At 40.2% G+C, this 14,249-nt stretch overlaps 1 protein-coding gene across 1 annotated transcript in view; it reads right to left on the reverse strand.

The window, feature by feature from the left end:
• Positions 1–213: 213 nt before the first annotated feature.
• The window catches only part of KHDRBS2 (KH RNA binding domain containing, signal transduction associated 2), a 1,060,381-nt gene continuing 1,046,345 nt past the window's right edge, over positions 214–14,249 (reverse strand). The window contains exon 9 of the mRNA XM_086925219.1: positions 214–1,161. Within this exon, the coding sequence (XP_086781345.1) occupies positions 1,064–1,161 (98 nt within the window). The 3' untranslated portion in view covers positions 214–1,063. The remainder of the gene's footprint in view (positions 1,162–14,249) is intronic.

Raw genomic sequence — 14,249 nt, forward strand, 5'->3', positions numbered from 1 at the left:
GTGATAATCTTACCTCATTAAACTCCATTACATTCTCGCGAGAGACATGCTAATACAAACAAGTCAATGAGAGTTTGTGTTTAGCAAGATCAAGCTTAGAGGATGGTTTAAAATCAATTTATTGTTCTAAATCATTTTCCATTAACAAGTTATACATTATTCTTTGCTAACCATAATTCATGTAACAGTTTAGTTGGTTACCTTTTTAAATTATTTAACAACCATAAGTTAGTGATACAACTTTTAACGTCTAACACAAGAAAAATGCTTAAAACACGCTTGGGATGATTTTTGTAATTTTAAATATAAAAACATTTAAGGCATCTCTTGACGAAGAAAAAAAGCAGGCATTTAAAAGTTAGAAAACACGTAATTCAAAATTTAATTTGTTGCAAAAGTTTTCAGCTTTATTGACAAATTATGGCAAACATTTGACAAATTGTGGTTTCCTATTTAGAGAAGCTTACACATGGACCTTTATGAGATTATTTTAACAAATACAGGTTAAAACACTGAACAAATTCAGTTAGCTACATACATACAGTAGCCCCTTGTTTTCAACTCCTTTGTAACAGCATTTTAAATTATATTTACAAACTGAATATTGAACATTTTAATGTAACATATTAGAAAAGAAAGGTTAAAACATCTTATCTACAACTCCATTACCTCCCATTGCAAATCATATAAGAATATGTCAGCAACCATAGCCAACAACCTTCTTTCATTGTGGGGTATGTGCATTAACTCCAAATCTGTGACACCTTCATGCTTTCTTTAAAAATATTTACAAACAACAATTAATCGCCACCAACAAAACCGTTCCTGTTGGCTTTTTCTCTAGACAATGTTCACCAAAGCTTTTCAGTCCTTATTATAAAAGAATCCTAGTGCCACTGACACACCAAATGTTTTAAGAAATACACGAATATAGGATAACTGTAATTCAGTAATCCCTGGATAGAAAAGAAATGGACAATTACTTGTCTTGTTGCTGTCATTTTTGTGCTGACCAGAGGCTATAAAGTGTCTTTGAGATGAAGTCAAAGATGATGAGGGTCCTTCAATATCTAACATATGGGTGTTCTCTGTAGCCCCCTCTGGCTGACCTGACAGTGTGCGTTTTTAAAATAGGGCGTGCCGAATTCCAATCTTCATGTCCTAATGCAAAGAAAAAGCAAGAGATACATTCTATGAAACCTGCCATTAAAAATAGAACATAGTAATTATCTGGAAGAAACAGCATTCTTCATACATGACAAAGTTGACAATTATAGATAATTTGTCCCTCATTATGAGTTTTTCGGAAAAGGGTGGGGTATTTAACAGATGTGGTAAATACATTTACTCCAGCAAAAGGTATTAACTACGTTTGGTAAGTACTTCCAGTTAGACATTTTTTTTTTAATGGAGTACAGTATGCAGAATCTTTTTTTAACACACTGAATTCCATGCTTTTTTTTCCAGGCCTTCTCCTCCAATACATTTTGGCAGGTTTGACCTGCCAGAATCTATCAGCAGAAAACTGCATGGTATGATAATTGTCATTTTGTAGGGATCAGAATTTAGCCATATACTCGTAATGAGGGTTTTTTCATTTGATGATAGCTATCAATCATCATGCCAACTCAGAGGTTTAGCATTACAAAGCATGAATGAGTACATGAATTATTACTATAGAAGTACTCTTTAAGTGCTCTTACATTGTTTTGTCAATCATGCCGAAACATCGAAAACTCCCTATAAGTAAAAGTGAAAACAGAACACAGTAATTTCTATTTGTACTAATTGTATATAAATATTCCCTGAATAGTCTCATTCTAATATTTTGGAGCCAATTCTAAGAGGCATGAAAGAGTACATAAATGAGTACCAGCGGATAAATACTTTATGCACTAAGCCTTCATATATACATTTCCCATTGTTCTTGACATACAGAACACAAATGGTCTCGAACTATACCTCTGTTTACATGTTCTGCCCCATGTAAGTTTGAAAGATTCTGAATTATGTTACATGGTTGGAAATTGGACAAAATTTGGTCCTAAAAGTTCAGCTGACTTTTTCATTTATTTGTTCTAAAATATACACTGCTGCACATCCTGTCTTGCAACATTCATAGGGAGACATGATTTATAACAATGTAATGCAATTAAACATATAATTCCCAATTTTGCAAAGCTGTGATAACCACGGATTATGCACTGGCTCGATAGTACACAGAAAGGACGGAACAAAGACGGTAGTCAACATTTTGCTTTCAACCTTGGGATGGTCTTGGGTGGCACCAAACACCATACCATGGCCCATCAGGGTGAGCCTTCCTAATAGCCAGGGTGCCTGACATTCAGGCTGTCAGACTCCGCATATAGAGTAAAAGTAAAAAATCAAAGGTGCCGCTTGAAAAAATATTAAGTAAGTTAGAGAAACTTAATATAGCTAAATAAAGTTACAATAAAACTAAAAGAAAATGGGCATACTAGTTACTCCAACAGAACCTGAAAGAACCCCTCTAGTGATATATCTTAAATGATAAGATATAGATGTTGAGTGCAACAGTCTATTGAAAAGCACTTGAAAAGTTGAAAAGAGCTATGAGAGAAAAAAATATTAATGCTCAGTGACAGAGAAAAAAAAGGGAACTTTTTTTGCAACAATAACTAGCACTCAATAAATCTACAACCTATTAGCAAATGGCAAGAAGACGTCAATCTGGAAAAGAAGGGAACACATGGACTCTCTTTAAGGAATCATTATCGAACAAAAGGAATTAAAGAAAACCTTAAGAAAGCAAGGTGGTAATTTTGGACAAATAAAATTGAAAGCAAAATGTATTAGGAGATAAATATTTTTGAAACAAAATAGATAGATGCAATTCTTATGAATATAAATGATTAAATGTAATGTTCCCTTAGTAGTGGATCTGTGACTTCATATGTGCAGGCATAGTATTATGGCCTCCCCTTATTTGTGCTCGCAAAGACAACGTTAATAGCCAACAGGACTCTTTCTCACACATATCTTCCTAAAGGATATATCACCATTCTCATGAATTTCGAGCCCAGGCATGATGGAGTGGGTGTGCAGATGCATCAATACCACTTCAACTGCAATGATCTTAAAGGTGTACATTGTAGGTGTTTTCAATGTATATATCCAAACTAATTCTGACCTCATTCTTCCTTCCTTTCATGCGTCCGAGAAAGATGGAGAGCAGAATGGTGGAAGGAATGATTGGAGAAGGAGTAAAATGCAAGAAAGCCTGAACCTAGATGCAGGTAGCTCAAACTGGCATGGTACAGGTTTAAGAGCGTATTTGATCTTTGGGAGTGTGCCACTGAATGTGAGGGCATTTCTCAACTCTCACAACTCCCTTCCATTGATAACATCATATTTTCTGAATGAAAAAATATCCCAGCATGCCATGTGCCCGAGTTAGCTCCTGTAAGAATATTTGCTATTTTTACAAGCAGACAATACTTTCCTAAAATTGCCTTCTCTTTGCCACATCAACCTTTGGCACACATTTAGGTTTCTGAATCTTGAACTAGTTTCTTGGAAACACAGGCCTTGTTGAGATAGAACACTTCGTGAGCACACTATCACATTGCCTTGACATTAGAGATATGTTCCCACATGCATCAAGCATTTTTGGAGTCGCAAACGGTGCGATTCCTTAAAATCGGCCGTTTGCGATTCCAAAAAGGATTTTTGAGATGCATCATTATTTTTTGTTGAAAATCGCTAATTTTGCGATTTTCCAATATGCGATTGCATTTAAGGAATCGCAAATTTGCGATTCCTTAAATGCAATGCATCATTCTTAAAAAAAATGCGAATTCAAAGATTGCAAGCGCAAATTACCACGATGTTGAACCTCGTGGTAATTTGCGAAAAATGTTTAAAATGCTCAAATTAGCATTTTAAACACTGTCATGTTACAGACACACATGTCCTTAGGACATGTGTGTGTGAAACATCCATTTTAAAATACATTTCAGGGGTGCAGGGGGGGTCCTTTGGACCCCCCCCTGCACCCAAGGAATGCGTCAACATTTTGGGAATTCCAATTTGCGAATTCGCAATTGCCATTGATTCCTATGGGCCTTTTGGCCCATAGGAATCAATGGGGATTGCGAAATCGAAAATTGGAATTCGCATAATATTTGCGATTCGGTAAAAATTGCGATTTTTACCGAATCGCAAATATTATGCACTTTCAATGATGCATCCCGTTTTGCGATTCCTTATTTGCGATTCGGTAAAAATCGCAATTTTGGAATCGCAAAACGGGAGTTTGATGCATGTGGACAATGGCCCTCACATGCCTTTATTATTATGTCCATGTAGTGACACAGCTATCTGTGAAACACAAACAATGGCAGGCCAATTACAATCTGATACAAAAGGGGGTGGTGATGGACGGAGCATCTGAACCAATCAAACACTCACACCCAGTCCCCTGGACCGGAAACAAGCTTCTGAGATAGACTCAGACGTGAGTCCCTTGCTCACTTTGCCACTGGATTCAAGCAAGCCGGGCTGAAGGCGGCTGAAATGTCAGAAACCGGTCCTCGGAAGCTTGTTTCCGGTCCAGGGAAGGCATGGCTTGGCAGTTCGGGCTGGACTGTTTCCATGAGGCACAGGGTCAGACTGATTTGCATATGGCCATGTCTGAACTGGGGTGGCAGAGTGGGCTAAAGAACGGTGATGGATTAAACCCAGATCCATTGACTGGGTGCGAGTGTTTTATTGGTTCAGATGCTCTGTCCATCACCACCCCCTTTTATACCACTTTGTTCGCCATAAGTTGGCAGGGTATGCTCAGACATGAGCCCCTTGCTCACTTTGCCATTGGATTCAAGCAAGCCGGGCTGAAGACGACTGACATGCCAGAAACCGGTCCTCGGAAGCTTATTTCTGGTCCAGGGAAGGCATGGCTTGGCAGTTCGGGCTGGACTGTTCCCATGAGGCGCAGGGTCAGACTGATTTGCATATGGCCATGTCTGAACTGGGGTGGCAGAGTGGGCTAAAGAACGGTGATGGATTAAACCCAGATCTGTTGACTGGGTGTCAGTGTTTGATTGGTTCAGATGCTCAGTCCCTCACCACCCCCTTTCGTACCAATTACAATCTGAGCCAGAGGCAAGGATACCATTTTCTATATATATTCTTTTTTTTCCTGCCATAATGAGAGGATACATTTCTGCTGACTTTGAGGGGTACCTGCATGCCAGAGACTTTGCCTCTCAGGTGACTAGCATCTCTGTGAGGGGGTGCCCAGTTAATGACCTAGGCAGGGTACTATACTTTTACCCATCGGGTAATGGGGTTAGATCATCCAGGAGAGGGCTTCTTGGCAAAAGATACATCTGCACACTAGACACGTAGGCGAGTGTTTCGTATTGTAGGAGTGTGCTATATAGTGATACTATTCTATACTGTTGTATATGTATGCCTATGTACGTTGTTTCAACAAAATGGTTGAGCTACTCAGTTTGTTCACCATTCTGACATCCAGTTTAAATTTTGTCTGCTTCTGTCTATTAATCATTGCAGCCCATATATTCTACTTCACATTGAAGATGCCCCTATGTGTAATCTTTGTATATTTATCTGAGCGAAAGAGAACACAAGCGACTAAGTGAAAAGTTGGAAGTCTGTCACCATGGGTACTGAGGGTACAGAGTTGTCAGGTTCATTGGTTGCCAGAAATGTATGGTTTGGGCGATAATGGCAGCACTGAGAGCTAGCTGGTACAAGGGACATCATATTCTGTGGGGGTGCATGGAATCAGTCTGGTACCATCCAATGTTTATGTTGCCACCAAATGTGTAGTTCCCACTTATGGGTGGTAATTACATTACAAGCAAATTTTTCAATCAAAAATGGAAAGATCCTTCTAATTTTATTTGGCAAACACAGCTCTTCTGCTTCCACTGATGAAAAAGCTGGTACCACTGGTGTTTCAATGAATCTATGTCCATTACATTGTGAATGACATTTATCAAGCTATTATTAGGCAAGGGTTTGGCTCTTATGAGTTTCAGGATGTGTGAAAAATATCTTTAATTTTAACAACTGTTCAATATGTAAGCAATGATACCTATTTGAGCATCTTGACATAATAATCTGGATGAAAGATTTCATGATCACAAACGTTTGTGCCAGCCAGGAAGGGGAATAACATAAGGGAGGGATGTAAGTTCATATGCATTTGTAGGAATGTAACAAAAACATGCATAAATATAAGTGCCAGGTATGCTTGTGGACAATTTCATGCTACTGGGATATTACATAGTTAAGGTGTCCATTGCATACCAGGGATCATGGTCATTATAGTTCATCAAGGTCTGTGAATAATGTGCATGAAGACAAGAGCCTGCATATACACTTTTAATCAATATGCAAATATTAACCCCTTCCATGCTCATGACGGGCTCAGCTCGTCATGAGGCACACTGCTTGTGTGCTCATGACGAGCTGAGCTCGTCATGACCACACCCGTTTCTATTGACCTTCAGCACAGCAGGCAAATATCTCAAGCCGTCAAGATGTTAAGAGAAATTAGAAGTACCTAGCATGTAACTCAATGGCTGCCTGATCTCTAAACTCCAAAGAGCTGCAACTCATATTCAACAGAATGAAGAATGTTTGCCACAACCAAATACTACTCTGAAAAACTCCAAAGAGGTTTTGATGAAGCCACCTTTTTTTATTTTACTCAACTGGTCCATACAAGTACCAGTAGATGTCCTGTAATGAATCATGAATTCGTATTTGCTGTCCTTCCATCAGGCCAATGCTAATAACAGGAAAAGCTGGTTTCACTTGATCAAATTACAAAGTGTTGCCTTAGAGAGGTTATAATGTGGTTAGAACTCAATTATGAATGCCTTCACTTTCAACAAGAAACACATATATATCTCTAACGTCGCTTTTGTAGCAAATATAACAAAAGGCTATGTTCTTCACTGAATTCCATGGTTGTAAATATTACAAGGGAACATTGATGATCTCTGTAGGACAATCCTAATCCTACATATGAAAATATATGGCCTTCCTTCAAAAGTAGTCTATTCTTGTAGAAAAAGTTACCACACCATACAGTAATATTGCTTATCTTTACTTTCACTGCAGGGACATAACAATCTTAACCCCTTCAACGCTCATGACGAGCTCAGCTCGTCATGAGTTACGCCTGTCGTACGCTCATGACGAGCTGAGCTCGTCATGTAACGCCGTTTATTTAAAACTCAGCGCACAGCGGGAAAACGGCCCGCGCGCATGAGGTTAATAATCTTAATATCAGGCATGTCCTCCTTTTTGGCCCTTATACACATAGACTGCACAGACTCCAATGTGCTTCTTGTAGGTGACTTACATTGTATCAAAAGCTGGCTTTTCATAGTGTAAAAATAATTTCCTCTGGCATGTGTCTTTTGCAGCTTTGCTCACCACAGTGCAGGATAGGCTTGATTGAAGTCATTTGCAATGTCACTCATGTGGGTGATGTAAATACATTTTGAACACCACATTTGATATTAAGCTTTTGAATTGAACAGCCGACTGGACTACGGAAACACCCTCTATACCGGAACCACAGCCAAACTGCAGAAAAGACTCCAACGCATCCAGAACGCCTCCGCACGACTCATCCTGGACATCCCCCGCCACAGCCACATCTCCGGACACCTGAAAGACCTGCACTGGCTCCCCGTCAGCAAAAGAATCATGTTCCGCCTCCTCAACCACGCACACAAAGCCCTCCATGACCTAGGCCCCAGGTACCTCAACATCCACCTGACCTTCTACACTGCCACCCGCCAACTTTGATCGACCAGCCACGCCCTCGCCGCCGTTCCACGCATCCGAAGAGCCACCATGGGAGGAAGATCCTTCCCCTACCTGGCAGCCAAGACCTGGAACTCCCTCCCCATCCACCTCCGTCTTACCCAAGACCACCTCTCCTTCAGGAAGCAACTCAAGACCTGGCTGTTCGAGCAGTAGCGGACCCCCCCCCCAAGCGCCTTGAGACCCTCCGGGTGAGTAGCACGCTATACAAATTTCTTGATTGATTGATTGAATGATTAAACTTCCATTCCCAAATTCATGGTCAGTTGGAAATTTTAACATAACGTAGCAGTGCAGAAGAAGACACAATCCATAGTGGGAGTGCATGTGTTTACATTGATTCTCTTTGAGAACAGGGCTAACAGAAAATGCATAATACAGAGCAAATCCACTACCATGGCACATATACCTTTCATGCCACTTGGACTATTTTCGCAACAGTTTTATAGCTTCGCCACAAGTCAGATAAAACATCTGGAGCCAACCTTTCACCATGTTTAAGGGTCAAACCCATGCACTGGGAGTCATTTTGTAATTTCCTAGTGTCATGAAGCCAAATAATCTGGGGAGACAATGCAAAAGCAGAACTCTCAAGAAAGAAGCATGTAAGACCAAAGAGTGCCTATCTTACAATTGGCTTGAGAAATACGGATCATGTGTTTCCTTTATTGATGTCTTTAACTGCTTGAGAGTGAAGCAGACTGAACATCAAAATGATTGGCTTTGTTGAGAAAGCATTGCAGTGTTTTATGCGACCTCTTACAGAAATTGATTCTTTCTTACCGGCCTATCTGCCCATCTTCCCAGAATTGTGTACTTCTGTTGCCTTCCAGCGACAAAGGAAACAGAGATGGTCCAGGTTTGGCCCATCTCAAATGTTCCAGCTTTAATTTCTTTGTCCCTCAGCCCAATGTTTTCCACCCTGGCAGTTCTAAACTAACCCTGCTTACACTATCACTCTAGAAAACAGTAAAACAGATACATAAATAATATGAGAGTGATCAAAAAATCATGTCATTCATGCAATTGGAATACTTCCAAAGACATAATTATTTAATAATTAGACAATATAGCCACACATTCCTGCAATATACAGTTGTAGGAAAATGGCCGTCTCTGAGATTCAACCCAAACTTTTTGCCTCCATCCTCCTTTTTTTCTGACCTTCTTTGTGTTGGCCTTGGGACTCTGGTGCTAAGGTGCATGTGCTCTCTCCTCTATGCCCGGTATAATTGGTTTACACCTGCTCGTCATTGTTGATATACTTGTATGTCCCTTTGAAAGTGGTATACCATATACCCAGGGCCTGTAAATTAAATGCTACTAGTGACACAGTCAGCACTGATTGTGCCACTCACAGAAGTAGCCTCTCAAACCTGTCTCAGGCCAGCCACTGTTGGGCCCGCGTGTGCAGTTTACTGCCACTTCTACTTGGCTTTAAAAATGACTTGCCGAGCTTGAAACTCTTCTTTTGCCTATGGGCAGGGAGCCTTGTAAACGAAAGGTAGGACATGTACTGTGATGTTGACATGAACTGTGGTGTTTTGAATGTTCTGGTAGTGACAAACTGCCTATTTCGTTTTAACTACTGTGAGGCCTACTCCTTCATGGGTTAGAAAGGGGAATTCCTTAAAACTCTTTTAAGCTGTAATTCCTGATCACAGAAGAGTAGCTTTTTCATGTTTTATATGTTTTGAATGGTAATAACAAATCCTCCTTTAGGAGAGTTGTAAATTCTGTGTGTTTCAAGCTGTCGGGTAAATTTACGATGAGGATGGAGGAGTTGATGATAGTAGTGAGGTTGGCGCTGATCAGTCTACTTCCCAGATTATACAGGTGAGGAGGGCTGGGGTCTGTGGGGTAGCCTGAGAGGATGGATTGCAACATTTGGTAGTGGATCACCAGATACTGTTGATAAGACTTCAAAATGTAGGACACAAAGAGTTGACCATATAATGGTGACTCCTATGTATTAAACATCAGAAAATGTCTCTGCCATCTGAAGCATCCTCCCAAGACTTGTTATGTGGAGTTCACAGGATTCATCTTTCAGCTCAGTTCTTTTTAATGTGTAAGCTGTGCAGATTGCCTACTCTTATGCGGATGACACCCAGACTGTATTGGGCCTAGAGAGCATTGCCACTGACATTGCAGTCAGATTCTTAAATTAAGCTTTTTATGGTGAGGTGGACTTCTTTATTGTAGAAAGGCACTGTGAGAAATTGGGCTGTTGGTTGAGTGGGGTGTTAAACGTGCTCAAGCAACAGTCACAATTCTTGTCAGGGTGAACCACAAAAGTCAATTAATCAACTTGTGCTTAACCCTCTGGTAGATTGCCATGAAAGCAGTTGGGCTTAACTTAGAGGCAATGTGAGAAATATTTATGCAGCACATAAACAGTAACAAAGTAAAAACACAACACAAGAAAAATCCCACACTAATAGAACATTTTTCTAATATTGTCTAATATTTGTCACCAATGCAGCACAAATTCAATCAAGAGCACCGCAGATATGCAATTTCAAATATTTCAGGTAAGCACTAAGGGTCACTCGAGGTCATGCAAGACCGGGTAAACGTTACAAGTTCAGTCCGAGTGCAATGGAGCGTGGGGTTACATACAGTCCCGCTGAAAGAGTTGCCTTTAAAGACTAGCAAGTGTTCAGTTCACAATGAAAGGTGCAACTAGCAGCAGAGAGAGCATCGTGGATTGTCATTTGTGTAGTACAAAGAGCAGGCCTGGCGTCGTTGACAGTCATCGCTGTAGTGCAAAGATCCTGTTGGGCATCATGGACCGTTATCACTGTAACTTTGCGTTGACGGTCACCTGTTGAGGCTGTAGCGTGAAGTGAATATATTGTTCTCTCAGGCTTTGTTACTGTGGTGCAAAGAGTCAGGTTTGCTAGAACTTCAGCTCGGTGAGTGGCACAGGCAACAAGATTGTGGCTCAAACGGGCTTGATTGCACTTGTGAAAAGCTAAAACTACAGAGTTTCCCCTTTTCTTTAGAGAGGAGCTTAACTGATGCCATAGCAAGGGTCCAGGATCTATGAGGAATCTATTGGGGATCTGGAGGAATTCACTCCAGTAGAGGCCTGTGGGTCTCAGGCAGATACAGTGGCAGGTCCAGGCATACAGGTCAGTGGGCAGTTGTAGGGAACCTCTGGAGCTTGTTTTGTCCCTGTACTTCAAAATAGGAGATCAGCCAGCTGACTCTTGGAGTAAATTCAGTCTGGGATGAAGTGAGCAGGTCCAGGGTTCGTTCTCAGCAAGTAGGGCAGCAGGTCACAGAACAGCAGCATAGCAGGGGAGCAGAATGGCATTCCTTCTGGCAGCAACACAGCAAGTTGTCCTTCAGCTATTACATCAACAGGTCCAGAAGTATACAGAAGAGGGGGCCTGAGAGTCTCCTTTTTTTACATGGCACTTTCTTTGAAGCAGGAGAAGTTTCTAGAGAATTACCTTTGGATTGCTTGTAGTTTTCTTACTGTTGCCTGGCTCCATGCTGGCTGCAGTAACAAAGCAGGGGTGACATGTCCTTTGTGTGAAGGCAGAACACAGTTTATTTCATTTCAAGTAGGGCTGTGCCCAGCTCCATCTCATCATTATCAGTTGTTGGCCCATTGATGCACACCTAATTCCCCTATGGTGTGGGTGACTGGGATGAATACCAAAGTCCAACTGCCAACCACACCTCGTGAAGTGATCCAGTATAGGCTGCAGACACCTACTAGTTTACGGCAGGTAAATGCCAACTTGATAAAGTGACATATTTAAATGTGTAACTTAAAAAACGACTTTACCATTAAAGAGGATACTTAGTTGCAATTGCTGAGATACCACAGATAAAATGATTTTCTGTATCCAATCAAAAGTTGCTACTTATTAAAAGTAATAAGGCAACCCAATGTTATCCTGCAGGAGAGGTAGCCCTCACGGTAATAAAAATAAATGTAACGGAAAGAAATTTCACTGCCAGGACACATAACATTTAAAAAATAAGGGGCACATTTACAAGTCACTGACTCAGTGTACACTCCCAGCCATTTGGCTGCGCCGCACTGAGCCATTTTCAAAGCCCAGCGATGCATCATATCTACAGGGATATGACGGATCCTGTGCTCCCCCTGCGCTGTAGCACAATTGGATGCCATGCGCAGATGCAGGCACCCTTGCACCATGGTGCAAGGGTGCCAGCGTAGCGGGGAGATTGTTTTTGTGCAGGAAGGGACAACTTAATCTGCCATCTCCAGAAGTCAAGTCAAAGGTATTAAAAAAATTGGCAACTCACAACTGATTTATGAGCTTATCAGCTCTGCTGATGAGTTTTAGTCTTGCTGTACAAGTTTAACAGGCCTTCTAATCTGAGGAGTGACACCTCTGGCTACTTGACATGTTCCCACAATTTGAATACCCAATTTCAATGATTTCCTACCCAGCAGTTAAATACATCTGTCAGTGTATATTTAACATACTTGTGAGTGATTAGTATCTTTTCTTTCTGCTTTAGGAATTGTAACATTCTATGGTAAACCCTATGGTAAAGACTTGAATATGAAAACTCTTTACATCTGGAACTTCTTAAGTACGTTTATGAACAACTACAGTTAGTTCAAATTGGGACAACACATATGCTTTTGTGATTGCCACATAGGGAACATGTGATAGAACTGCAGTTTTAATACTTTACGTATGACACTTTAAGCCAAAATCAAATGCCAAAAACCACCTTCTATTCAAAGTAAACTGAAGAGATAAATGCCCAATTGTATACATAGACCTAGATCTTTAAACCGCCAGGAAATACTGAAAATAAAGAAAGCAGAATGGGAGGCACGTCTGTTTCCTCTTTGGTAACCAAGCTGTGAAATAGCTCTCCATCAGTGATAAAAGATATTAAATAATAATATTCTTCTCAAAACTAAATCTAGTTGTTCTGAATAAAGCAATATCTTTGATTCTCATTCTTTCAGCAGGAAAGTGATTACCAGTTTGCAAGACAGTTTTCACTGAATTTCAAGATAATGTAATTCTAATCAAACCAAACCATAATGGAAAACGTTTGGAGACTTCTTCACTGCAAGCTAATATTTTTGAGAGGTTTTCTTTGCCCAGGAGTTAATGTATCAAAGCAAGGTTGCTGGACTCTATTATTTTGCAACATAAACTGTTCTTAAAGTTTAGATTTTCATTCAAATTGAGAAAACGCAAAATCTCATAAGTTACAAAGATACTATATTACCGTGCAAATGTTTAAAAAAACGTTACCACTCCCCGCATCTTATTTTTATTGTTTTTATAATAGTAAAAAACATGCACCAAATCTAATCAATTCAGTCCTACATGAAGACAGCACATTAGACATAAAGACAGGATATAACCCTTAACCCATGTCAAAAAGTAGAGCCAGAGGATGGCAGGATCTAGATGACACATACTTTCGCATAGTGAAATGAAACATAACCCTCAATACATGATCCTACATTACCAAAAATAAAACATATATGAAGAAGAATAACCCTTTCCCTATCAGGGTATTTGCGCGCCTCTGTGTATCAGTTTTTTTCCCGAAAATTTGGCAAAAGGTTGTTCAAGTACACAAACATCCTTGTTCACACAATGCGGTTCAGCAAGACAAGTTGCTTCAAAACGTTGTGTGAATTGGAGAGAGCTGAAAAGTGCTAGATACGTTACTCTTTACCTCGCCCTTTGCACTAGTACACTTGAGGCTGCCTAGCACCAATGGAGACACACTTGTTCCATGGTGCAAGGGTGCCTGCTATGGGTATATTCTTCGTTCTATGTGTGCTTCAGAATGTAGCACACATGGAAATAGGAAATAATAAAGGTATTTGTCCGAGCTACACCTCACTTGAAAAGGCATAGCATTTTCACCTGTTCCCAGGTTTACTAGCTTTAGTGAATATGAAAATGTGCCACAATCCGTAGGTGGGTGCATGAAACACCCATGCTCTACTCATGAAATGCCTTTTCAATGCAAGTTAACACAATGCCGTGCTATGATCTGCATTGTGTTACTTTGCATTTACCAAACAACACAAAAACATGCACAGTGGTTTTGGATGAATTAATCAATTATGCAAAAAAAAAGACGATCATATATTATTTATGGTACATTGTTCATTTGATACAGATATCCAAGTCAGGGTCATATACAAAATGTACAAATTATATAGACTTTATTTCTGTATCCATTGGTATGAATCAAAACTATCTGGCTCTGACTGACTCAACTGTATGAACATTACGTTTGTCAACTTTTTAGCACTTATTTCCAAAACATGCTAATTCTTTGCAGTCTCCTTCACAAATGAATATCATACTGGTGAGACATGACCCTCAACCTTTGTTTCTCTGGATCTCCTGATCATTGAA

This window comes from Lissotriton vulgaris, chromosome 6, assembly GCF_964263255.1.
Source record: "Lissotriton vulgaris chromosome 6, aLisVul1.2, whole genome shotgun sequence".
In the NCBI taxonomy this organism is placed as follows: domain Eukaryota; kingdom Metazoa; phylum Chordata; class Amphibia; order Caudata; family Salamandridae; genus Lissotriton; species Lissotriton vulgaris.